General features: G+C 56.4%; 1 protein-coding gene across 1 annotated transcript; it reads right to left on the bottom strand.

Moving 5' to 3' along the window:
* Positions 1-5,975: 5,975 nt before the first annotated feature.
* Positions 5,976-23,203, bottom strand: BPIFB2 (BPI fold containing family B member 2). Its single transcript, XM_004442471.3, has 15 exons — positions 23,095-23,203; positions 20,741-20,834; positions 18,940-19,044; positions 17,906-18,052; positions 16,436-16,496; positions 15,039-15,099; positions 10,870-10,961; positions 10,420-10,605; positions 10,134-10,187; positions 9,398-9,568; positions 9,075-9,142; positions 8,878-8,923; positions 8,056-8,119; positions 7,616-7,692; positions 5,976-6,017 (listed from the first exon to the last, which is right to left on the bottom strand). The coding sequence occupies exons 1-15, from the start codon at positions 23,201-23,203 to the stop codon at positions 5,976-5,978; spliced, it is 1,377 nt and encodes a 458-aa protein (XP_004442528.2).
* Between the last annotated feature and the right edge of the window lie 1,246 nt (positions 23,204-24,449).

The raw sequence follows: 24,449 nt of genomic DNA on the forward strand, positions 1-24,449 counted from the left end.
TCTCCGGCCAGTGAGTGAATAGAGAACTGAATAAGGACCTCCCACCCCAGACCCTTCAAGGTTCCCAGGAAAGCCCCCTCCCACCCCTAGGTCCCCAGAAATCCCTCCCTCCTACTTACCAAGGCCAACCAGAGGCCAAGCGTTTACTTCCTGTTTGAGCTGTGGCTGAAAGAATCAAGGAGGGGCCACGGCCTGGCCTGTGCCGCAGGAGAGGGGAGTTCCAGCTGGGCTCCTGCCACCAGCAGGCTCGACCACAGAGGGCTCCATTGATCCACAAACAGAGGTGGGACCTACTGGGGGCCCGCCTCCCCAGTCTGAGCCCACGCCTGCATGCATGCATGCATTCATTCATTCATTCAACTCGCATTCACTGAGTGCCTGCTATGTTCCAAGCAGACTGGGCTACAAGTTCACATGACAGAGATAGTACTGCTCCTCTTGAATTTTAAAGCCATCAAACGGGATACAGTGTGTGCGAGGAGGGGGAGGGGTGTCAGGGAAGCAGGTATTTAGGCTGAGACCTAAAGGACGGGAAGGAGCCAGCGTATAAAAAGCCAGGGGAGGCCATTCAAGCCTACCATCAGTATTTGCTAAATGGAAGTGTGATCCATTTCTCTCTTATCCCATTCCGTTTTTAAATGTCTATCTGGGCTTGAAAATAACCCATCTTGGTGTTTCCTCAATCGCTATGAACACACACACATGTGCCACGGGTGTGTGCCCGGCACAGGCAGGCCCAGAGGGACTGTGGAAGTCAGCGCCAGGGCCACAACGCTGGAAGGGGCTTGGGAAAGGTCTCTCCGGCCCCAGCCCCATCTCTCATTGGGAAGCCTGAGCCCCAAGACCAAGCACCACCCTAGCCCCCCAATTCCCAGGCCAGAACTGATGCCAGATGTTAAGGCCACGTGGGTTGGATTTCTTGCCCTCTTAGAATAATGAATGGCTCGGGGTAACATGGTCATGCGGGTGTTTCTGGGACAAACGGTTCATGCCAGGGTTTTGTTCTGACTGTGCTTATGCTGTTGCCTGAGCTGTCCCTCCCTCCACCCATCCATAACCTGTTCATCCCTCAAGTCCTAATTTCAGCCCTTGCCTCCTCCACCAGGAAGCCCTCCTTCAACCTCCAAGGCCCCCAGCCTCAACCTCCAGTGCCCACAGTTTGAACCTGACTGTCAACCTAATCCATCCCACCCAGGACGAGTGTTTCCTGCCACCCCTGCCCCCATCCTTTACTCACACATTTTCCTCCATCTGGAAATTCCTTCCATCTTCCCTCCTCTCTCTGCCTGGCAAATGCTCCTGGATGCCCCCATCACCCCATTGTCCCAGCTCAGCTTTGAGCTCCTGCAAATCAGGGCCTCCCTGGTCTTCCCTTGGCCCCAGATGGAGCCCTGGGAGGCTTCTCAGATCTGCCGTCTCCTTGATCTTGCCTAAGTCCTAGAGCAGCTGAAGATTGCCATGCCCAGTGGCCTCCCATCAAGTGGGGAGAACTGGGCGGGGGTCAGACACAGATCCAAGCCCTGGCCCTGCCACCCGGTTGCTGTGTGACCTCAGGCAAGTCCCTTCCCCTCTCTGGGCCTCAACGTTCTCATCTGTAAAGTGGCAGGACTGGGTAAGACGCTCTCTGGGGAGAGTTCCACAGGTGGGGCCTGTCCTTACCTTGTGGAGACTGGGGACAGCCTGCAGACAACTGACCCCTGCCTCCCAACCCTGGGACAAGGAAGCCCTTATATTCAGGAACCTGATTAGCTGCTTGGATAATTAAGGGTTTGATAAGGCCCAGATGGTTATCTAGAGACCCGAAGAACAAGAGTCCTGATGCTCACGTGACCCTTCAGTCTGTTCCAATGTAAATAGTGTGGAGGACAGAGGACGGGGGTGGCTAGGGAGCCTGGGTGGCTGCACAGGGCGGGCACTGGGGAGGGCATGTGGTTGCCAGAGCGGGCATCAGGGCTCGCACTGCCCCCTCCCCTAGACCCAGGGCCTCCCACAAGGCTGGGCACACAGTTGGCACTCATCCATTCCTTCCACAAACATTTATTGAGCACCTACTGTGTGCCAGACCTGTGCAGGGTGCTGGGGATGCCACAGCAAACAAGCCAGTTGGGGTTCTCGTCCTGAGAGGGCTCCTGGAGCCTTCAGGGGAAGACGGGCGGTCCACAAGTCAACAACCACAGCACCAGATCATTCCTGGGGCAATATAGGAAGTGGCAACCACTGAACCAGAGGGACAGGGTAAGGAGGGAAGAATAGGTTTTTTGTCAGAGCTGAAGACCCCTGGAGCAGGGGACATTGGAGCTGACACCTGAGAGGTGAGCAGAGCCAGCTCTGCAAGGCAGGGAAAGGTGTTCCAGGCGGGGGCCGGCAGGTGCGAAGGCCTGGGAAACGCTGGCTGGACCATCTGGACTTGGGTCCTTTGAGACTCACAGCGGGCAGGAGGGGCTAACGGCCCAGCAAGGGATCCTCAGAGGGACCCTCCTGGAGGAGATACTGCGAGGTGGTAAGTGTAACGACGCAGGGGGGCTTTCTCTCCAGGTCCAACCTTGGAGGACAAAGAAGGCAGGGTGACCCCCGATCACACAGCGAGCCAGCCACAGAGCTGGGGCTGGAACCCAGGCCTCAGGTGCCCAGTCTCTGCTCTGCTCTCCAGAAGGCCCTCAGGGAGACTTGGCTGGGGCCCCTGGAGGGCCTTTGTGCTTGATGAACAGTCCCGGGGTTGCCGCTGGAGGACTGGGATTTTCCTCATCCACCCCACAGGGAGCCCATGGGTCTGGAAGATCCATGAAGCTACTGTGCCCATTGTACACACAGGGCCACTAAGGCCAGAGTGGGGCAAGTGCCGGCCTGAGGTCAGCAGGGCTGAAGCCAGGCTGGGACAGGGTGAGAGCAGGACCCAGGTCAGCCCAGCCAGTCTCCCTCCTGATCTGGAGGAGCCAGTCTACAGATAGCATCATTTTATCCCTGTGGATCCACCCACCTCAGAGAGAGAGGGACAGGCAGGCCTCGCCTCCTTGCGCACGCAAATCCACCCCAGTGTGCTTCCAGCCACCTGGCCCTCCCTGCCTCCCCCAGGGCCATCCTGGGTATTGGGGGGAGGGGGAGGCAGGAAGGTCATGCAGTGGGGGAAGCTGGAGGAACCCCCTTGCGTGGGTTCAGGGATCTGGGGCCCAGTCCCGGTCACTGCCCTCACAAGCTGTGTGGCCTTGGGCGGCTCCCTCAGCCTCCCTGGGCCGCTGTTTTATCCTCTTTACGATGAGGGGGCAGAATAATAATAGTAATTCTGGGAGGAATAAGGGCAGTCACCCCATCCCCTGTTCCCTAAGTTCAAACTAAAGTGGTCCCAACCAAGTTCCAAAGGCCAGATAGGTGGCAAGCTCCCTAAAAATAAAATTATTTTAAGGACACAGAGAGTCTTTCCTGGGGTACATGGTCCCTCTGCAACCTGGCAGCCTCAGCCTGGGCTCAGGCTTTCCTGCAGCCCTTTCCTAACACAGACCCGAGGCTTCACCACACCCCCCGCAGCTCTGGCCTCTCCACCTGAAGGCCTCTTGGCCATGCTGGTGCCCGGACTCGCTCTGTAAGTGCCCTGCACAGCCACACACGGAGCAGCTTCTACATCTGCCAGCCGGAGCCCCACCAATCCCCAGAGCTCCCCCTCCCCCTTCCTCCCCCCCCTCCCCCTCCCCCATGCTGCTTGCGCGTGGGCTCTGAAGGTCTCAGCTGCCTATGGTTTGCCCAGCAACTCCAGGCCAGCTGCCACCTGGCCAGACCAGCAAACTTCTCTGCTCTCCAGCAGGCTGAACAGCACCCTCTCCAGTGAGGCCCGAGCCCTCTCAAGTTTTTCCATCCTTGGGTCCTCTCCCCCAGCCCTAGAATACCATAAAGAGTTTCCTTCTAGCTTATAGTTACTCTTTCACCATAGTTAACAATTCTGCATATTAAACTTTCCCTGTTTGAGCTACTGTGTGTTTCTGTCTTCTGACTGGACGCAGACTGCTACACTCATCTGTCCCTCTCAGCAGCCAGCAGGCTCCTAACTGAATGGCTGAGTGGTGTCCCTTAGGGATTGGGATTCTGGCAGAACATGGCGTCCTTCTGGGCAGGAAGTTGACTCAGGCGTTTTGTCCCCCTCCTCTTAAAAGAACATATATCATAGAACCGGGTGTATCATGGGTACAAACAAACACCTAGCTGGTTGGAAAAAGTGATTGGATAAATGAGTGGATGTGTGGATGACAGGATGGATGGACAGATGGATGGATGGATGGACGGACGGATGGATGGATGAATGGACAAATGGATAGGTGGTGTATGGATTGATAGGTGGGTACATGAATAGATGGATGGATAAATGGAAGGGTGGATGGGTGGGTGGAAGGAAGGAAGGAAAGGTGGTTGGATCGCTGGACTGACTGCTTAGTGGACGGGCCCTACGCGCTGAGCTCGTGCTCTTTCTCTAGATTATTAATTTCCTTTATGGGCTGAGGCTATGTCTTAAAACTTTTGTCTCCCATATTCCAAACCACCTAGCCTTGGGCTGAGCCTATATTAAGTCCCAATAAAAGTAGGATTAATGAATTAATTAAAAGCCATGCCGTCCTGAGCTAAATCACTGGGTTGGATTTTATGGTCTTCCTCTTGCCGCTCTCTCAGCACCACCCCCACCTCCTCCCCACCACCAAGGCTCCGGGCTTATTCCAGGCCCCTGCGCCTGTCACACTGCGACTTCAGGGATGAGCCCATAACCCTTGTACGGGGGAGGCTAGTGTCACACTGTACCAAAGGCTTTGCTTACTGACGGTGGAGAGTCGGGCACCTTCTACTCCCCGAGAAAACGTGAACAGAACCTGAATCCTGTGTATCTGGGCAGGAAGGAATACTGCGTCCGGCGAAGACATTAGCTTCTCAGGGAAGAAAAGCTCCTGGCTTCGGCTAGCCAGAGTTTGCATCACTCGGTCTCCCCAGGCCATCTTGTATGTGACCCGCGGGTTTGGGGAGCTTTCAGAGGGAAAAGGAATTAGACATGTTCCGTGAGGCACAGGAGGAGATCCCGCTTCCCTCAAGCAAGAAACTTGCTCGTGACCTGAGTGAACCAAAGGTGAGAAACTGCTGGAGAAGGTAGTGAGCGCCCTGTCACCTGAGGCTCGTGACCCAAGGACAAACTGCAGGTGAGAATGGAAGAGGGAAGTGGGCACCTTCTGCCTGGATGCTAGGAAGGTCGCAGTCCTGGGGATCTGCCACCATCCAGCTCTGAGACTCTGGGCCCAGCCATCTCCTCGCTGGGCCTCAGTCCCCGCATCTGTGAAATGGAACTCCACACCCTGCCTGCCTGCCTCGCAGGGCTATCATGAGGCCCAGGAATAAGATGGGATGTGACACTGAGGAGAAGAAATGCCACCAGGTGAGGGCACGGTGCCTAAAGTGCCACCATGGCATTTGTGACTCTCAACTTGTCTGTATTGCGCTCCAGGGTCCTCTTTCAAAATATGAGTCCCCTGGGCAAGGAGGTGATGGACTCGACAGATATGGTCAACAGAGATGTGGCCACATCTTTTCCGAGGAGGCTTTGGTGGCTCCAGGGACAGACAGGACCCACGGACTGCATGCAGGCCACTGGCCTCAGGTATGCAAAGAGTTCACAGGGCCTGGCTGGAAGTTGCAGCTCAAGAGAAGATGTTTAATGCAAGAGGGAACAGGTCTGCACAGTCTGGAGGAGCCATCTGCTCCCCACAGGAAGGGGATGGAGGATGGAAGGGGGAGGTAAGGGAACGGTGGGAGAGGAAGGGGAAGAGAAGGGATGGGAAGTGAGGGAGGGGAACCCAGGCTCTCAGTGAAGATTAAACAGCTTGGCTGGGCCGTCCGGCTTGCTGGTGATGACTAAGTATGGCTTTGCCTCAGTTTCCCAAGTGGCTTGAGACAAGAAGTTCCCCAGAGCAGCAAGCTGGCCCACTCTTAGCCCTCCCAGTGGTCCCGCCTCAGCGCTGGTAGAAGAGTCCGCTGGATATCACAACGTAGCCCTGAAGGGCAAAAAAAACCATGGGCCAGGTGAGAGGCCACACGAGGACCAGTAGGACCCCCAGCCACCCCATCAGCCTGACTCTGAGTTCATCCTCTGCCACTCTTGCTGTGTGTCCTGAGGACGGTCCTTTGCCTCTCTGGGCCTCAGTTTCCTGCTCCGTCACTTGTGGTTGGTAACAGCACCCACCTCTCAAGGCTGGTACGAGGATGCAGGAAGACCACGTAGGCAGAGCACTCAGCGTGGGCCTGGCCTTTGATGCATGCTCCGTACACAGTTGGTACCATTGCTGTTTTATGACTGGGAGTCCAGAACCATCGAGTATTTTCTCCAAGTCCAAGTCTCCCCAGCAGAGTCAGGCACCCCCCCCCCCACACTGCACTGCAGAAAAGTCCCGGGGGCCTGCTGATCTTTCATTCATTCATTCATTTATTCAACAAATCTTCACTGAGCCTCTACTATGAGCCAAGGCCTGTGCCAGATGCTGGAGACCTAGCAGAGAACAAGCCAGACCCAGTTCCTGCCCGTGTGCAGCTCATATGTGGTCCAATACAGTAGCCATTACCACATGCAGCTAATCACATTTAAATTAATTACAATTAAATAAAATTTAGAATTCAGCTCATCAGTTGCAGTGTACACATTTCAAGTGCCTAATAGCCACATATGCCCAGTGGCTGATAGTGGCTACTGCGTTGGATAGTGCAGATTTCCATCCTTCCAGAAAGTTCTATCAGACAGCGCTGATCTAGGGACCTTTGACTCCGGATCCAGTTGGCAGGATTTGTGAGTGCCAATGTGGGTCAGCCCTGACCGCACCTGTTTGGGGAGGGTCTTGGGGAAATTCATGGTAACAGCCCTGGCTCTGACGTGTGCCAGTTGTTCCTTCTTGCGGGGGTGGATCACCCAGTTGCCGTAGGACCACAGTTCTTAAGCAACCAGGACATCCTCCCTGGAAAGACACCAGCGAGTCCCACTGGGGGTGTGACTAACACGCAGACGATGGGCTCGAGGGATCTTGATTAAGCTTCTGTCCTATGTATGTCTAGCTGCATGAATTAGGAAGAATGTTATGCTTTTATATCCCAGGTGAAACAAGGAAGTTTAGGATCTCACCCGGGGCAGTGGTGACTGAATTTCACCCTGCGCCCACAGCTTCTGCTCCAGGGAAAGCGATTTTAGTAGGGCCAGGAACCCCTCCCTCCCTCCAGCCTGCAGGGGTTTGTGTACAAAGCTGGAAGGAGCCCCTCGGCCATCCTCCCCCAACACCAAAGGGCCGTGCCTCTCCCAGCGCACAGATCATGGGACACTGGAAGGCCTGAATCCCCTGAGTGTGGCCTCGTGTGACATTCGATGAGGACTAAAGGGTGAGTGAACCCCTCGCACCAATGTCTCTTGACATCCCGAATTTTCCATCTCGTTGCAGCTAAGGATTCATGGTGTGGTCTTGGCAGGAGCAGGGGGAGCCCCAGGCCTGGCTGACCTGAGACACTGCTGCCTGCACTAGGGAGGGAAGGAGAGAGGGCCCCCTGCCTCACTGAGTCCAGCCTCCCTCCAAGGGTGGGGGAGACCCCTCTGATCACACCCAAAGGCTCTCACCTCGTAGACAAAGACCTCAGGAGTGATGTAGTGGAGGTTGACCACATTGGGGAGGGCAATCCCCATGCCCAAGAGAGCTGCAGGTGGAAAGGAGAAGTCAAGTTTAACCGGGAGGCGGTCACGGAGCACCACCTGGAGCCAGCCCTGTGCTGATGTCCTCATGTGCATTGTGGCACTGAGTTCCACAGACACCCAGGAGGTGGGAGCCAATGTTATTATACCCACTTTACAGAAGGGAAAGCTGAGGCTCAGGGAGAGAAAGGAACTTAACTAAGATCGTACAGCTGCTAAACAGACACACACACAGGCAGCTGGACTCCAGAGGCCACCCCCTTAGCCTCCGAGCCTGGGAGGTGGGAAGGGGACGGGGATCAAGCCTGGAACAGGTGCAGGGCAGGAGGGGGCCAGGGGTCCACACTGGGGTGGAAGGCAGGGCTCACCATTGAGGTGGTCCAGCAGAGGCTTCTCGAACACGGTGCCCATGAGTGCGTGAAATTGATCCGTCTACAGCCATGGAGACAGGGAGATGGGGGACCATAGGCCCACCCCAGGGAGGCCGGGAGAGAGGGACAGGCGGCCACACATGAGCACACAGACACACAGACGGCAGAGGCACAGGGGAGGGGGAGGGCAGGTCACCCCTGTCCTGGCTTCAAGCAAAGCCCAGCTCCCCTGGGCTGGGGCAGCCTTCTGAGCACCAGGCACCCAGGAGCCACAAGCCTGAGGGGAGGCTGAGACCAGCACCTGAGTGACTGACACTTGCTGTGCAACCAACAGGTGACTGGTGCCCGCCTGACGCCAGGTGACTGGCTGCCCTCTTGGCGCTGACCATCGGACAGATGGACTGACCGTGGACAGAGCGATGGGACATACTGACTGATGGGCCAACCGACAGACGGATGTGTGGCGGCTGGTGGCCCAGCCACATCATGTGACTGAAGGAGCAGCTGACCCTGCCGGACGCTGCATGTCCAATTGACCAGGGGACTCAGTGACTCTTGGGCTAATGAGTCATCGACCACAGGCAGAGTGACGGGCAGACCGACTGAGTGACCCCACTGAGGAACTGAGGCTACTGACCGGCTGACCAGCAGCCAGGCAGCCTGGGAAAGACAGACTGTCCCCGCTGACTGACCGCTGTCCCTGAGCACCCGGGAGGAAGCCTGGTTAGGGTGGCACATACAGCACATGCACCCCTCCCCGGGCTCAAGGCCTGCCCCACCCAGTGAGGGCGGCTCTGGAGACCCCAGCTCCATACTCACGTCAATGAAGCCCACGTTGGAGGAGGCCACGCTGAGCTGGACGGCCCTGAGAGAGAAGCAGGAGGGTTAGGGAAGGGCCTAGTGCCCCCACCTCTGCTGCATCCCAGGCTCCTCTGACTGATGCTATGATGGATGGTCTTGGGCCCATTGCACAGAGGAACACACTGAGGCTGCTGGGTCCAGCAGGCCTTGCTCACCCCAGCACAGACGTGGTCCCCTGAAGCTTCACCTTGGACACGGAGAGCTGGAGGCTCAGGTTCACTACCTGGGTGTGTACGGAAAGCAGGGTCAAAGGGCACAGAGCCACACGGGAGCTACCCTTGCCTCCCACCCATGCACCCACTCACTCAGGTGTTTGTGGAGCAGCCGGGGGAGCACTGGGAACACAGTGTGAATAAGACAGACCAGGACCCTGCCCTTGGGGACCCCCCACAAGCCAGTAAAGGCGAGTGTGGGGGGAAGTGAGGTGTTGAGAGTCACCCACACTCCTGGCCAGCCCCACCCAGCCCACCTCACTCACCACATCGAGGGAGAAGAGCGACTGGAAAGCCGAGTTGGAGGTTGGAGCTAGGACCTCCACGACAGGCTGTAGCTGCAGTGTGGCGTTGTTGGCACGGAGTGTGGCCACGGGCTTGGCACCCAGCCGCACCTTGAGCACCACAGGCATAGGCTCTGGGAACTGGCGTGCCACCTGGTGAAGCAGAAGGGGAGAGAGAGGAGGGCACCTGGGGGCAAAGGCTGGGTGGGCTCTCTTCTCCCCATTCCTCAGACGCTGAGCAAGCCACCGTTTGCACATGACTGGGCACAGGGGTGGATCCCCCCAGGCCTCTGCCCTCGGGGATGCCCAGTCTGAAGGGTGGTAGGTACGGAGACAGGCACAGCCTGCACCATCTGTGCTGGGAGGGAGGGAAGCTCAGGGGCCATGGGAGCTCAAGGAGGCCCCTGGACCAGAACACAGGTTTGGCCCTCCCGCAGGAGGTGATCTCTGAGCTTGGTCTTGAAGATGGTTAAGGGAAAGGAAGCAGAAAAGGCTCTCCAGGCAGAGGGCACTGCTTAGGCAAAGGCCTAGCGAGGAGACGATGGTGTAATGTCTGGGCGGAAGGAGGGGCCATCCTGAGATGGAGGAGACGCAGACATAAGGGCAGGGGCCGAACCCCACGCGGGACAGATAGAAGCCAGCAGAGATCCCACAGCCCAGAGAGCCTCCCGCCCCACTCCTGGTCTCAGCCACTGGAATGGCCAGAAATGTCACCAACCTCGGGGATGAGCCGGCCCAGCACGGAGGTGTTCAGCGGGTTGTCATCTGAATTCTGAAATCGCGCCCCCGCCATGATGGGTTTTAGGGCTGCCGCTCCCCAAGCTACACAACCTCTTGCCTCCCCACGACCCCCATCTAACCTTTCCTGTGTCAGCCACCCTGTGGCCCCAAAGCTCCAGCTCTCCCACCCACCCACCCACGATTTGGCTTCTGTGGGGTCTCCCCAGGCTGGGCCACAGGGTGCGCCCACCCCACATGCCCTGGGCAGCAGGTCCAGCCCTCACCAGCTGCCCCGTGATGTCCAGGTTGAGGGCACCAGCCTTCTGCAGCAGCAGGAGGGCAGAGTCAAACAGGTCCTGGGAGAGGCCCACGGTTGCCATGGCACCGTCGGTGCCCACATGCTGTGGCAGTGTGAAGGGGGTGACATCCACGGGCAGGACGATGGGCTTGCCCAGCAGGAGGAGAATAGCCTGGGGGGAGGGGGGAGAGGGAGAAAAGCAGCAGGGTCTCAATAGAGGGTGACTCGTCACAGAACCTGGGCTCTGACATGCTGCCCACCCCAAGATGCCACACGTTGTCCAGCGTCACACCTTTGCCTGTGTGCCATGCTCCCCCCGGAATGCCATTCCAGCTCCTCTCCCCTCAGTTCCCCTGCTCCTTTAGGAATCTTCCAGGACACCAAGGACCCCAGAGGCAACAAGACCCCAGCTCTGGGCTGACAAGGTGGCACTTACGTTGAGACCCAAGGAGATGTAGTCGTCAGTGATGCTGGGCACACTGACCATGGAGTAGCGAATCTGCGACTCGGGACCCACAGGGGTGAGGCCTAAATGAGCCCAGAATGAAGAGGAAAAGTCGGCATGCTTGGCATTATCTGCCAATGCCTCATCTATCCCGAAAACTCAGTTATCTGACTGCCGTGGTGAACCAGGCCAGGCCAAGAAACGAAAGGGAGGAAAAGGCCTCTGAGCCAGCAAATTTGAGTTGCAAAGTGCACACACCCAAGGTTCAACCACTCACAGCCTATCAACTCTTAGTTTAGACACAATTCTAACAGTGGGTTTCTGCTTTCCCAATCAGTGGAAGACTAGAGACCCCAAACTAGAAGGAAAGATAAGTGTCACTCTAGGCACAAACACCCCAGACAAAAGGAAGAAGGAACCACAGAAAAAGCACAGAGCTCACGTTTCTCAAGGTCCAGACATGTGACTTACACTGTCTTGTTCCATCCTCACCACAGCCCTGTGAGGTTAAGAGCCCACTTTACACACACACACACACACACACACACACACACTCACACACACACCCAGTTTAGTGAGCTCAGCTGTGCCCAGGATCGTATACCTGGTCCCCCTGACTCCAAACCTACGCTCCCTCCACCGAATCACCCTGCCTCCTACAGGAACTCAAAAGGCACACGCCCCTGGGGCCATTCACTGCGGAGAGGGCAGTCCGGCTCCCCCACAGACTCTTAGGGCCCTCTCAGGGAGGCGCAGCTGAGAGCCTGGTTCCTCTAAGGTGGGTTCCTTCAAGGCTCAGAAGATTCTGATTGGGGTGGTGGGAAAGGGTGAGTCACTTGTGGGAACCACACCCCTGGACACAGCTAGATGGCGTGGCAGATGAGGAAACCCCACCGTCAGGAAAACCCAGTGCTTAGCAACAGCTCCTCCCCCCAAGGCTCTGGATAACCAAGGTTCCAGTGTGTGTGTCTGTGTGTGTGTTTGTGTCTGTGTCTGTGTGTGTCTGTATATGTGTGTCTGTGTGTGTCTCTGTGTGTGTCTGTGTGTGTGTGTCTGTGTGTATGTATGTGTCTGTGTGTGTGTCTGTGTGGTGTCTGTGTCTGTGTCCATTCAGGTTTCTGTCTGATTTTCTGTCTCTTCTGTATTTAATTTTATTTTCCCTAATATTTTAGAAACTTCTTATGATTGTAAAAGCAATAGAGTATGATTTCATTTCTACAGATCAGTGGTTGTTTAAGATTGGGGTGGGAAAAGGGGGCAGCTCAAAGGGATTTTAGGGGCTGGTGGGATGCTCTGTATCCTGAGTGTGGTGGTGGTTACACAACTGCATGCATTTGTCAAAACTCACAGAACTGGACACTAAAAAGGGAGAATCACTGTATGTTTTAAAAATGAATAAAAACATTAAGAATTTTAAAATAATAGTACATAGTCATTGTGGAAGTACAGAAAAATTTTAAAAGATGAAAAAATATAACCCAGAATCTCAAATTTCTTTCTTTTTCAGTATTTTCTTATGCAGAGATAAACTTCTCTTTCTCTCTCTCTCAGTACAGCTGGAGTGGAGCTCTATAGAGCTTCCTGTCCTTCTCTTTGTCTTTACAGAGTGGCCTCATAGCTTAGTTAGGAGCACAGCTCTCAAGGAAGACTGCCTCAGTTTCTTCATCTGTAAAATGGGGCTAATAACACTACGGTAAATATTCGCTTTTATTCTACTGTATTTTGCCAGGCGTGTTGCTCGGTGATTAAATGCTCCTTGAAACCAGGCTTTTTGACGGCTCCTGTCGCCCCATGCTCTAGGTGTACATGGCTCCTGCAAACAGTCCCCTGGGGCTGGACACTTAGCTTTCCTTTGCTAGACTTCTTTAATTCCTCAAAGACAAGAGCAAAAGCTGGTCTTTGGTATGAAGGCAATCTCAAGGCATCTTGATGGAGAAAACCCCACTGAGGAAGAAGGGAGGGACGTACATTGAGCCTGTTGTACGCCAGGCACTTAACCTGCACTGTCTTGTAGCAACACACAGGAGAAATAGGAATTTTGATCCCTATTTTTTGAATGGTTAGGCTCAGAGAGATGGAGTGACTTCCCTAAGGTCACACAGCAGGTGAGCAAGAGGGCCATAATTCAAACTCATGTTCTTGGATACCAAGTCCAGTTTCCTTGGCTACTTAGGGCCTCCTGTTAAGGTAGCAGGGGGGTTAGGGCAGTGAGGGGAGTGGGGGAAATCAAGGAATGTTCCCCAGACGAGGTGACTTTGAGCTGGCTGTGAAGTGTAGGCAGAGCATTGAGTGGACGTGTGAATCGGAGAAAACCAGGGTGTCAGATCATGGCGGGCTGTGAGCACCATGCTGAGGATTTTAGACTTGGAGCCTCTGACTTCCGTCTATAAATTGGGGATAAGGATGCCACCTCACAGGACTGTTGTTAAAAGTTTGTACAAGAAAGCCAAAGCTACCCTGATATGAAAATATCACTAAGGAACCCACCAGGGATAAATGTGGACCCTGCCAGACATCCCTCCTGGCCTAACACCAGCGTGCTGCCACGCCTCCTGCCCCCACACCTCACACACCCGTCCCACGCTGTGTGAGAGGAAGATGTAAACTCTGACTCAAGCGCAAAGCCAACCGATTGCAAAGTCCAGCTGCCACAGTCCACAGCTCTGGCCTCCACAGTCAGGGACGGTGGCATGGGAGAAACCCCAGAACCCCAGGCCATGCCGTCGGATAGGAAAAGTGTGCTTCAAACAGGAGCAGCTTCGGAACAGGCTTGTGAAAAAACAGAGGAAGCCCCTGATTACGCTCAGGGCTCACCAAGAAAATATCACCCCCCAAATCAACAGAGGATGCATTTTTTGATCATCCTGGGAATGGGTGGGTAATTGCCAGTGTAGTTCTTAAATATTGCTAAATGCTGCTAAAAAGAAGATGAAGTCAGCCTACTTTCATAGCTTTTAGTTTTGTGTTGTAAGACGAAGTCCTGATCGAGCCTTGTTCAGGAGGCCACTGTGGCCACAGTTCTAAGTGGGCTATGCCGAGCAGCTGCAAGTACCTGGGATCCATCTGCATGATGGAGGAAGGTGTGCAGGGCGGTGGGGAGGTGGCCAACGGCTGAGGGGAGTTGGCGGATAGAGACCCCAGCTCCTGCCCTGCCCTGGGTGGGATGCTAGGCATGTCCTATTCAGTCTCCAAGAGCTCCCTAACGGGAGGGAGCCCCAGTTCCCACAATAGTGCCTGCTCGTTAACACACATTCCTCGCCGGCCTCACTGCTCCCCTCCCCAACCAGCGCCCCCAGGACCACCTCCCATTTGAACCACTTACTAAAACCCTCGTCTCAGGGTCTGCTTCTAAGGGTATTAGCCTAGGACTGTGGCCTTCTCCTAGGTTACTCCTAGGACTCCTTGGATAATGAGGACCCCCGGAAAAATCAGAGGTGGAAAGAGCCTGATGGGAGATGGAGAGGAGGGGGAGCCTCAACCCTGGGCCCCTGTGGGATGGTGGGTGACCCCTGGAAGGGAAACAGGAGCAGGGGCACCCGGGAGCAGAAGAGCTTGAGTTCTGTCAAGGACATGCTGAGTCAGAGGAGCCCGCGGGACCTCCAGGAGGAGGTATCCAGGAGGAAATGGAATATAAGGGCCTGAGCCCTGAAAGTGTGGGGCGGGGGGGTAGGGAGTCAGGCAAAAAATGTGGGAGACATGGGAACAAAACCAGGGGAAAATGGGGTGTCTGAATCTCCAGGTGGGGGAGGAGGCAACAGCAAACTGAGCGTAGTCCCCCTACACACACACACAAACATACACACGTGCACTAAACATTTAAGACTTTTTTTTTTTCTCTTTCCCAAAGCCCCAGTAGATAGCTGTATGTCATAGTTGCACATCCTTCTAGTTGCTGTCTGTGGGACGCGGCCTCAGCATGGCTGGAGGAGCGGTGCGTCAGTGCGCGCCCGGGATCCGAACCCAGGCCGCCAGCAGCGGAGCGCGCGCACTTAACCGCTAAGCCACGGGGCCGGCCCTAAACATTTAAGACTTGATTCTAGAATTTGGATTGACCTCCCACAGGTGGCCCCTGATGCAGAGATGTGGGTCTTTGAAGGGTCTTGGGGGCCCAGAGGGTCTCCGAGGCCCCAGCCCCCTCCCCCTGGGCCCCCAGGTCTCACCAATTAACGTGCCCAGGTGGACGTTGAGGCCCTGCACCAGGCTGGAGACACTCAGGCAGAGCTGCGGTGACACAGAGGAGACTGGGTTAGGACGGCCCTCGAGGTGGGCGGATCTAGGGTCCCGGTCTGGAAGCCTCTCCCAACCCGCACCCCAAGGCCTGGAATCTCTTCCTTCCTCCAGCACCCAGTGGGCATCTCCTGGCACGCCCTCCCGGCACTGGGGATTCAGAGGGGCAGCTGAGGCCCATGAGCATCGAGGAAAGAACAGGGGCGGTGGGACGCAGCAGAGGTGGCCACAGCTGGGCCTGGGCAGTGGAGGCAGGGGGTCTGCTGCTTCAGGGCCCGGAGGGCCAGCTGGTGGAAGGGCGCTACCCGCGGTGGAGGCGGGCAGTGAGCAGCAAGCCAGGCCGGGGAGCCTGGAGTTCTCCTGGGCACAGTGGGCAGCCAGAGAAACACATTAGGCTGGGTCAGTGTGATAGGAGGTGGGGCAGAGGAGGAGAAACTGCAGGGCCGGGATGGTCACAGCCTTGTCCAGTCAAGAGCTGGGGAGGCTGGGCCCGGCGAGGCTGTTCTGCCTTCAGCCCTCGGGCCTCAGGTTTCTCATCTGCAGGATGGAATGCTGAAGCCCTCTGGGGGGCATGGGATGGCACACAGTGGGTCGATTTGGTCTCTGCTACTGCGCCTTAAAGGAGGTGGGGTCGGGTGGGAGGGGCAGAGATGGAGAAATGGCTCCCCTCGGCAGTGGGATCCCGGCCTCTGGGCACCATCTCTCACCAGATCAGCCACAGGTGGCTAGTGACAAGAGCAAAAGTAGCAATGGTAATAGCAGCGCTCCCTCTGCCACCGCTGTCCTAAACGTCTCGTGGATGTTAGTGCCCTCGACCCCCGGAATCAGCCCACAGGGGACGTTTACTCTCTCTGCGTTACAGATGTGGACTTGGGGGCAGAGGGGAGTTGGGTGCCTTTTTCAAGGTTCACAGCTGGGAAGGAGGGGAACCAGGATTCAAACCCAGGCCACCTCTGGCTCTGGTGCCCATGCCCTTGTCCTCTCTCGTTTTGTCTCCTTTTCATAAGTCATGTGGCCCCTGAAAGCACTGCCCTCACCCCACCCTCCAGCAGGGAATTGGGGCTGGCCCCAGAGGACGAGCCTCCCTCCTCTGTGACCCCCCAACCCGCCCTCGTTTGTGCCTCCCCATCACCGCCCTGGACCATCACCCAGCCTCTTCCCCGGCCCTTGTGGGAAAATTGGAGGAGCCCCGTGAAGGGCCTTCTACTAAAAAAAAAAAAAGAAGAGCAATACAAATCCCAGGCTCCCTGTGCCTGCAACGCCCCGTCTGTTCACCCTGCCTGCTGAGCTCCGGACGCGCTCTTTCTGAGGGTCCGCGGGAGGGTCTCACCTTGTTGCGCAGGACGGCGTTGATGTGCTGCTGCAGTGGGACCAGCAGTGCGGGGGTCGAGCTGAGGAAGAGACACAGAAAGGTCCTGGGCACTGGGTCCACACGTTCCAGCCACTTGGCAAAGCCACAAGTCGGGGAGAGAAGTCCCTCCCTCAGCCGGGGACCAGTGATGCCCACTCCACACCTGCCACGGGCTGGACACAGTGTGGCACAAGTGTCCCCCCAGACGAGAAACTGAGCCTCAGTGCAGAGGTCATTGGTCTCAAGGTTTGGAAGTGATAACAGGGCCAGGCCTGGGGGAGACAGAGAGGGCCCTGCAAAAGCCCAGCTCAGCCATGTCCTTGGCCTGTGGCATTGTAGCCACTCTGAGCCCAGTGAGGCAATGGTGCTTCCTGCTTGGACTCCAGTTCTCTGTGGCATGCCTAGTCCCTTTCCTGGCTCTGGGCATCAGTGTGCCCTCTGCACGATGAGAGATGATCTAAGTTGGTGTTTCTCAACCGGGATCCTAGGAAACTACGGGCCCTTGGTTTGCTAAAACGTTGATCCAAGCCACAGCGCACACTCACTGAATCGCCTCCTGGGCGGGGCCGGGGGGGATGGCATCCGTGGTTTTAATGCCATCAACCTTAGGGCTTCCGTTTCGGGAGCAGCCCCTGCCTGTGAGGACTGTGAGGGGTCGTGAGTTACACAGGGTGGTCGTGGGACACAGGTATGAATGGATTTACACTCAGCCCTTCTCTGGGGTAACAGTCTGGTCCAAAATGCTCAACCGCCTCGCAATGAGCCCCGCCCACACGGGGGAAGGTATAGACGTAATGCAGGGGATTCACAAGCAGTGGGGTTAGTCAGGCTGTGGGGGCCTGAACCTGGCTCCACCGTTTGTCAGCTGTGCGACCTTAGACAAGTCACTTAACCGCTCTGTACCTTCTTTTGTTCTCCTGTAAAATGGGGAAATACTCACACCTTCCTCCTAAGACTACCTTGAGGCAATGCTCGATGCTCAGGAAGGGCTAGAACACGCCCAGTACACAGCTCTGGAGGCGGGAGCTGCTGTTAGCTGTAGATGCAGACACGAGTGGCCACCTGACTCACGGGGAGAGCTGGGCAGGTCCCTGCCCCCCTGGGGCTCAGACGCCCCATCTCTGCAGGAAGGGGCAGCCCTCTGAGGGCCTTAACAGGAGCATCAGCCCAGAATCCCTCCCCAAGTGGGATGCAAATGGCTAGTGTGTATTGTCACGTGGTGCGGGGTGGGGGGTGGAGGGGACACGGGCTCTGGCTGCACACTCACTCTGTGACCTCGGGCAAGTCTCTGCCCCTCTCTGAGCCCCAATGTCCTCAGCCACAAAACAGGTGTGATACTGGGGGTCTCTTAGGCCCCTTGTGATGATTGGACAAAGACTTGAGTGGGAAGCTCAAGAAACGGCCGTGGTGTCTGGGATTCCTACGGCCCAGCCCTCACCAGGCACCCACCTGTTACTGCCATCAAACGCGATGGCATTGTCGAAGAGTGAGAAGCACGTGGAGATGCTGACCACGGGGGTCCCAATGGAGCCCTGGGCCACACGGGCGTCGGCCTGGAGTACCACAGGCAGCCTCAGTTCCAGGGGCTCTGGGATCCTGCAGGGATGCCAGTCCTGAGCCCCAGGGGCACCGCCCAGCAGAGCCAACCTTGACCAATGGGAGACCCGACAACCCCCCCAGCCCGAGCCTGCCCTCCACTTGACACAGGCAGGACCCCCACTCAGCATGAGCTGGCCCCACGTTGGGCAGGCCTGGAGCCCCCCAGACTCCACTCAGGGTCACAGACGTCGCAGCGGATGGCGGGAACTCTGGCTCCCTGCACTCTCTCACTGCGAGACCCTGGGCCGGTCATTCCCCACGCTCAGCTTCAGTTTCCTCTTCCGTAAAATGGACATATGATGAGTGGCCCCTACCCCACAGGGCTGTGCTGAGTTTCTATGAGGTAGTCGTGTGCAAACACCCTGCTTGGAGCCTGGCCGGCAGTCAGCACTCATAAAATGGTCATGTCAGGACAGAGGAGTTGAAATAAGATATCCCTCTGAGTGCCCAGCTCATAGTTTGACAATTAAGAGCATGTAAAGTGACTGATGCACAGAAATAATTCCAATGGCTACATGTATTGAGCACCTACTGTGTTCCTTGTGCTGTGAAAGGGGGGACGTAATTTTAATTACAGCGATGAATCCATTTGCCGCCACCCTCGTAGCCGTGCTGCCAAGTTCCAGCCTATTTTACAGAGGAGGAAACTGAGGGTTGGAGAAATGAAACGACTCTGCCCAACTGCAGAGCTGTTGGGCAGGGTCTGGGTTCTCAGAAATTCTCTCCCTGTCTCGCTCCTCCACTGGAGGGCAGGAAGGAGGGCATTAGACAGGGAGTCTGGAGGCCTGAGTGCAGGTCCTGGGAATTGCTAACCCCCTCCCCTCACTCTGCCCCTCAGAGCATCCCTGAAAATCCTCCTGCCCCCGAAAAGGAGAGGCACTCACCGAAAGACCTTGAAAGTAAAATCGGCTGCTGCCAACAAGTGTACCCCCAAATCAGCAATGAATTTCAGGTCGAGGCGGGACACACGGACATTCAGAATCTGGATCCTGTGGGTTGGGGGAATGGAGGTGATAGGGTGACCCCTGTGAAACCATGGAATCAATTCTGGAGAGGGTGCTCTGAGCCACGTCCACACTGTTGGTGTTATAAAGAAGGACTTTCTGACAATTGGAACCATGGGATGAGGAATAGGTAGTGAGTTCTTCAACACAGGAGGGCATGCAAGCCGTGGTTGGACAACCAGCTAATAGGGAAAAGACTCAGAGAGGACCCCAGCATTGGGTGGGAATTGGTTGAGATGATTGCTCGGGTCTCGGAGGGATTTTAGTTTCTGACAGAGGTCTGGAAAACGGGAAGGTGGGAAAAGAAAGACTTTGTGATCCACCAAAGGCAGAAATCCCCTCTATAGCATTCTAGTCAACAGCTTTGGCTTGTAGCCCTCCAGCAACAGGAAACTCACTCCCTTCAAAGCCGCCTGTTCTGATTGCTAAGCACTCCCAACTAACCTATGATTTCTTTTTTTCCTAAATGAAAGTCATTTTTTCCCCTGCACAGTAGTTGAGGGGGAGTAGGAATTCAGACACTACGAAATGGTGTAAATTTTAAGAGTCACATCAAAACTCCACCCTCTGGGACCAGTCCTGTGGCGTTGTGGTTAAGTGCACACGCTCCACTCCGGCAGCCTGGGGTTCGAGAGTTCGGATCCTGGGCGCGCACTGACGCACCACTTATGAAGCCATGCTGTGGCGGTGTCCCATATCAAGAAGAGGAATATGGGCACGGATGTTAGCCCAGGGCCAATCTTCCTCGGCAAAAAAGAGAAAGATTGGCAACAGATGTTAGCTCAGGGCTAATCTTCCTCACATACATGCAAAAAAACACTCCACCCTCAAACACTCGCACTGTTAGCACTTGGGTGACGTCTTTCTACCACTCTCCTTTGGACACAGGCCGACCTGGAACCTGCTTCTTTTCACTCGACAACCATCCTGGGTGTGTTCCCACATCTACACACAAGGACCCTCAGTGCTGATCTCAAACAGCCTCGTGATGTCCGTTGGGTGGCCAGACTGCAGGTCATTTAGGGATCCTCGATGTTGGGTATTATGTCGTTCCCAGTTCTCCGCCATTACCAACCACGCCGTGCGCAGCATTCCAGCCCCACCCGAGGGGCCTCAAACTGGGGGCCTCCAAGCCAGCTGCTTCTTTACACACCCAGTGTTTTCAATATTTTTAATTAGTTTCCATCATTCAAAACTTGATAGATTTTAAACACATATGTATGACTTATCTTGGGAATCCAGAGATCTGGCAATAGTGAATCTGTGTCCCCACATGGATGGGGACAATTGGCCCTGAGTTCAAGATGCCACTGCCTACCTCTGCCTTTAAGTCTCTATGCATTATGGGGGGCACGGGTGGGTAGATTAGGCTCAGACTCGTGTTTAAATTCAGGGCCTACTTTTTGGAGCAAGCTGAGGGTCTTGCCAGCTCTGGGGACTCGGGAGCCACAGTCTTGGAATCTACTAATTCAGAGGCAGCAGACCCCCATGTCTGCACCTTGGTCCCATCTCCCAAATCCTCTTGTGACCACTCACTAGTGGCTGGGAGTGTCTCATCTGGTGAGGGAAGCCCTCACCTGTAGACAGTGTACTCATCTAGAGGGCTAGAACATTTTCCCCAGTGGGTGGGAGCACTCACCTGGCAACAGGGGCACCTTATCTGGAGGGCGGGAGCACTCACCTGGTGGGCTGAAGCCCCTCTCCACTCTGGTCCAGGAAATACGGAACAGTGACCTGCAGGGCCCGCTGGAGAGGGGCTTTTCCGATTTCAGACACTGTGGGGCCAGAGCAGGGGGAGGTCAGGCTGCCCCAGGGAGCCACCGAGTGAGACCGCATCACCCACCATCCGCCCCACATCTTGGGCCGAGAGGACTCAGAGGCTGCAAGGGGAGGGCTTGTCCATGGGCACATGGGAGGCCAGTTGGCTCCCCATGGGCCCACCTTGGGTGCACTACTCACACGAGGCCCTGCAAGGCATGCCTTTCCTCTCTCACTTCTACCTCCCCAAACCCTACTTGTCTACCCCCTCCTCAAAAACAGTAACATCCTCTGTCCTTTTGCAAGACTCTGGGTGGACCCCACCTCCTCTGGAGCATCCCGGAGGCCCCAGGCAGAGGGAGCATTTCCCAGTAGAGTAGGGGTTGGAGGGACCTGGGGGGCCAGAGCCTGAGGACTCTGGAGTCCCTCAGATTCTGGGTGCAAATCCCAGCTCTGTTACCCACTATCTTTGTGGCTACTCTGTGCCTCAGTTTCCCCACCTATAAATCTGCAATGATTATGATGGTACCCGTCACATAGGGTCCTCGTAAAGACTCCATGAACAACAACGTTAGCTCTTACTGGCGCTATTTGTTTTTGTGATAACAATGGTATCACTTCTACAGTGCTCCCTTTGTGCCAGACACTGTTCTGAGTGCCTTGCTGTTCCTCACAATTCTGTGACGGAAGTACTGCCCAGTTTACCGAGAGGTGAGGCCTCCTGGCAAGGGGAAGCCAGATCTGGGCCAAGGCTTCTGGCTCCTAAGCCCCTGGACTTCCTCCCTCACCTGCGCTGCTGGGCCGAGGGAGAGGCTCATTAAACAATTAAACGTAAGTGGAATTAACATGAGAGGTAATGGTGCTGGAAGGGAGCAGCAAATGAGAGCTCAAGAGGCCGGAACTCTGCTCAGACTCACTGTGGCACCCCAGAAAGTCCCTGGGCCTCAGTTTCCCCAGCCCCGGAGCCTAAGGCAGCGGTCTCTCTGCTCCCGATGCCCTCTCCAGCCTGACCATCTGTGGCTGAGCTGAGACACCCAGGCCTCTGGACTCCATCTACAGCACTCTCCTGACACGGGGCTTGAACACTGGGGTTTGCGGGATGGGACTGGAAGGACACTCTTAAGAAGCCGCCTGGCCAGCCTTGGAAAGGGGTGCGTGGGGCGAGGACGTCCCGCTGGATTTCCACTGAAAACAAACACAGGCAGGTGCACCTGGGAGGGCTCTCCGGAGACAAAGGAGGCTCACGCAGGAACAGCAGGGGGTAGGTGGCCAGCGGAAGGCATGGCCCTCACATCCCTGCCTGCAGTCATCCGTTCACAGCTCTATGTGACAGTCACACTCTAACACGGGTCACTGACCCCGTTCACTGCCTGCCCATCTGCCCGGATACAAGGTCCCAGGAGGCTGTGTGTGCACCCCGGGGACCCTGCTGCTTCCCTGAGCCACTGTCTCACTGCTTCGTGACCTGGGCCACTGAAAGTCCCTTCTACTGTCTCGCCTGAGTCCCTCACACTGCAATCTGAGTTTAGTCTGGCCTTGGGGGAAACAGCTTCTGATTTCTCCCCCTGACTCAGCTTCTGTGGGATCCCAAAAGCCTCCCTGGGGGCAGCTTTTGTCCCTCCCTGGGCCTAGGTTTCCTCATTGTGCCCTCCCCAGGGGATGCCTGGGGCAGGAAAGATGGAGCAGAGACATAGGACAGAGGCCTCACCCAAGAGGGGCCCAAAGATGGGCTGGTTCTCACTATGGGCCCAGTGGGGATCTAGGACTCTCCCTCCAGGGCTGTGCCAGACAAGCCTCTCCCCAGCACACATGTGCACACAGACCCCCCACGCACACCTGTTCACCCAGGTGTGCAGCACACCTGCACACACATCCAGGCCATGGCACATGCACACATGCCCACGGTTAGGCGCCCTCCCCGACACTCAAGTACCTACGTGGGCACATCGCAGTGAATTTCCAAACTCATGCAGACACACACAAGCAAAAGTGGCCACACAAACTGACCTACACGCACAATCACGCGTGCACACACACAGAGTGGACGTGACATACACTCCCACTCCTGCATTCATTTAATACATGTTTGTTGAGCGGCACTGCGTGGGGCACTGTCGGGGGGCGGGGTGCCAGGGACACATCCGGGTCCTCATGGGCCTTTTGAGTTCACAGATACACACGCACATTTAGGGTTGTACACACACGTACAGACACGGATCCACGTGCACCCGCTCGTGCACAGACACAGGCGGGGCAGGCCAGCGGCAGGTCTCTTACCAGAGCTCAGCACCGCCTTGTTGAGTCTGACCACGGTGCCCGGCATGGAGGCGCTGACCATGGGCAGCAGCAGCGCCAGCAGCAGGCCCAGCCCGCACGCCCGAGCCATGGCGCTCCTGGCCGCGGCCCCCAAGAGCTGTGGGCTGGTGTGAGGACAGGAATCAGGGAGCTTGTCCATGAACCACGCTCCCACTGGGTTGCTCGAACCGCACCTCAGTCCGGAGGTCACAAGCCCTGAGAGGTGATCCCAGCCCTGCCAGAGACCCCCACACCTCTGCATAGGGCTTCATCAGGAACCACGGGGGTATCTGGTCTGGAAACGGCCTCAGGGCCCAGAAAAGACACGGCCTTGCCTAAGGCTACACAGCAAACGTGGGCTGGGTGCAGAGCCTGAGCCATACCAGAGAGGGACAGTGAGAGTCCCGGATGGGGAGACTGAGGGCAGCTCCCTGTCCCACAGAGAGAGCCCAGACCCACCACCCCAAGGCCCACGGCTATGTCACCTGATGCCAGGAGTCCAGCCCGGTGTGACAGCCCAGCTGGTGTCCAGCTGTCCAAACCCAGCCAGGGGAGGACCCAGGGTGGCCCCTGTCCTCATCTCATCCTGTGCCAGGTAAGGAATGTCCTGAAAGCAGGCATCTCACATGGCCTTCCAGTCCCTCCCAACCCAGCCAAGTGGGCAGACCTGTCTGACTCGGGGAGAGAGAGCTAGGCGGGAACAAGGGGCTACTGCTTCGGTGGGTTCGCTGAGGCCCAGCAAGGTGGCACTTGCCCAAAGTCCCACAGCGGGACCAGAGATGGACCCTTCTGCAGAAGGCAGTTGGTAGCAGTATCCCCATTGAACAGATGGAGAAGTCGAGGCTCCTCCTTGGAGGAGTGCCAGCCCCGGCCCCATTCCTACCTTGGGTGGTGGACTCAGCCCCAAGCCCTCCTCTGCCCCAGGCAGGTGTGGAAGCCGCCTTATGAGGCTCCACTGTGGGAAGACATGGGGAGGGGCAGGTTTGTTTGCGGTTGTGAGTGTTTTCCCTGCAAACATGGCCTGTGCCAGTGTCTCATCTCACATGTGCAGTGGGGCTGCCACGTAGCCGTGCCCGGCTGCCAACCACTGCAAGACCCTGGGGTTGGGCAGCCTTGGGGCCTTGAAGGCCAGGAGATCTCTGGAAGGAGGGCTGCTCCCAGGAGGGTCCCCTCTTCACCCAGCCAGGCCTGATGAAGCCCAGGAGGAAAGGGATGCCCAACATCAGGGGGGTGGCTACAATAACGTCTCAGGCCTGCTGCCTCCAAGCTGTTCCAGAAACACGATCCCTTTAGGAAGGGCAGGAGGCTACCTGAGTGCCAACCCCACTCATTGACTG

The sequence above is a fragment of the Ceratotherium simum genome, chromosome 21, assembly GCF_057802395.1.
Source record: "Ceratotherium simum simum isolate JZ-2026a chromosome 21, ASM5780239v1, whole genome shotgun sequence".
NCBI classification, from domain to species: domain Eukaryota; kingdom Metazoa; phylum Chordata; class Mammalia; order Perissodactyla; family Rhinocerotidae; genus Ceratotherium; species Ceratotherium simum.

Excerpts from the sequence above, each read along its gene's own strand:
- BPIFB2 (XM_004442471.3), bottom strand. The coding sequence starts at position 23,203 with ATGGCTCGGGCGTGCGGGCTGGGCCTGCTGCTGGCGCTGCTGCTGCCC. Across the intron at positions 8,120-8,877 it reads CCAACGTGGGCTTCATTGAC|ACGGATCAATTTCACGCACT; the intron begins GTGAGTATGGAG and ends CCATGGCTGTAG. Across the intron at positions 6,018-7,615 it reads CTGAGGTCTTTGTCTACGAG|GGCTACGTTGTGATATCCAG; the intron begins GTGAGAGCCTTT and ends TTTGCCCTTCAG.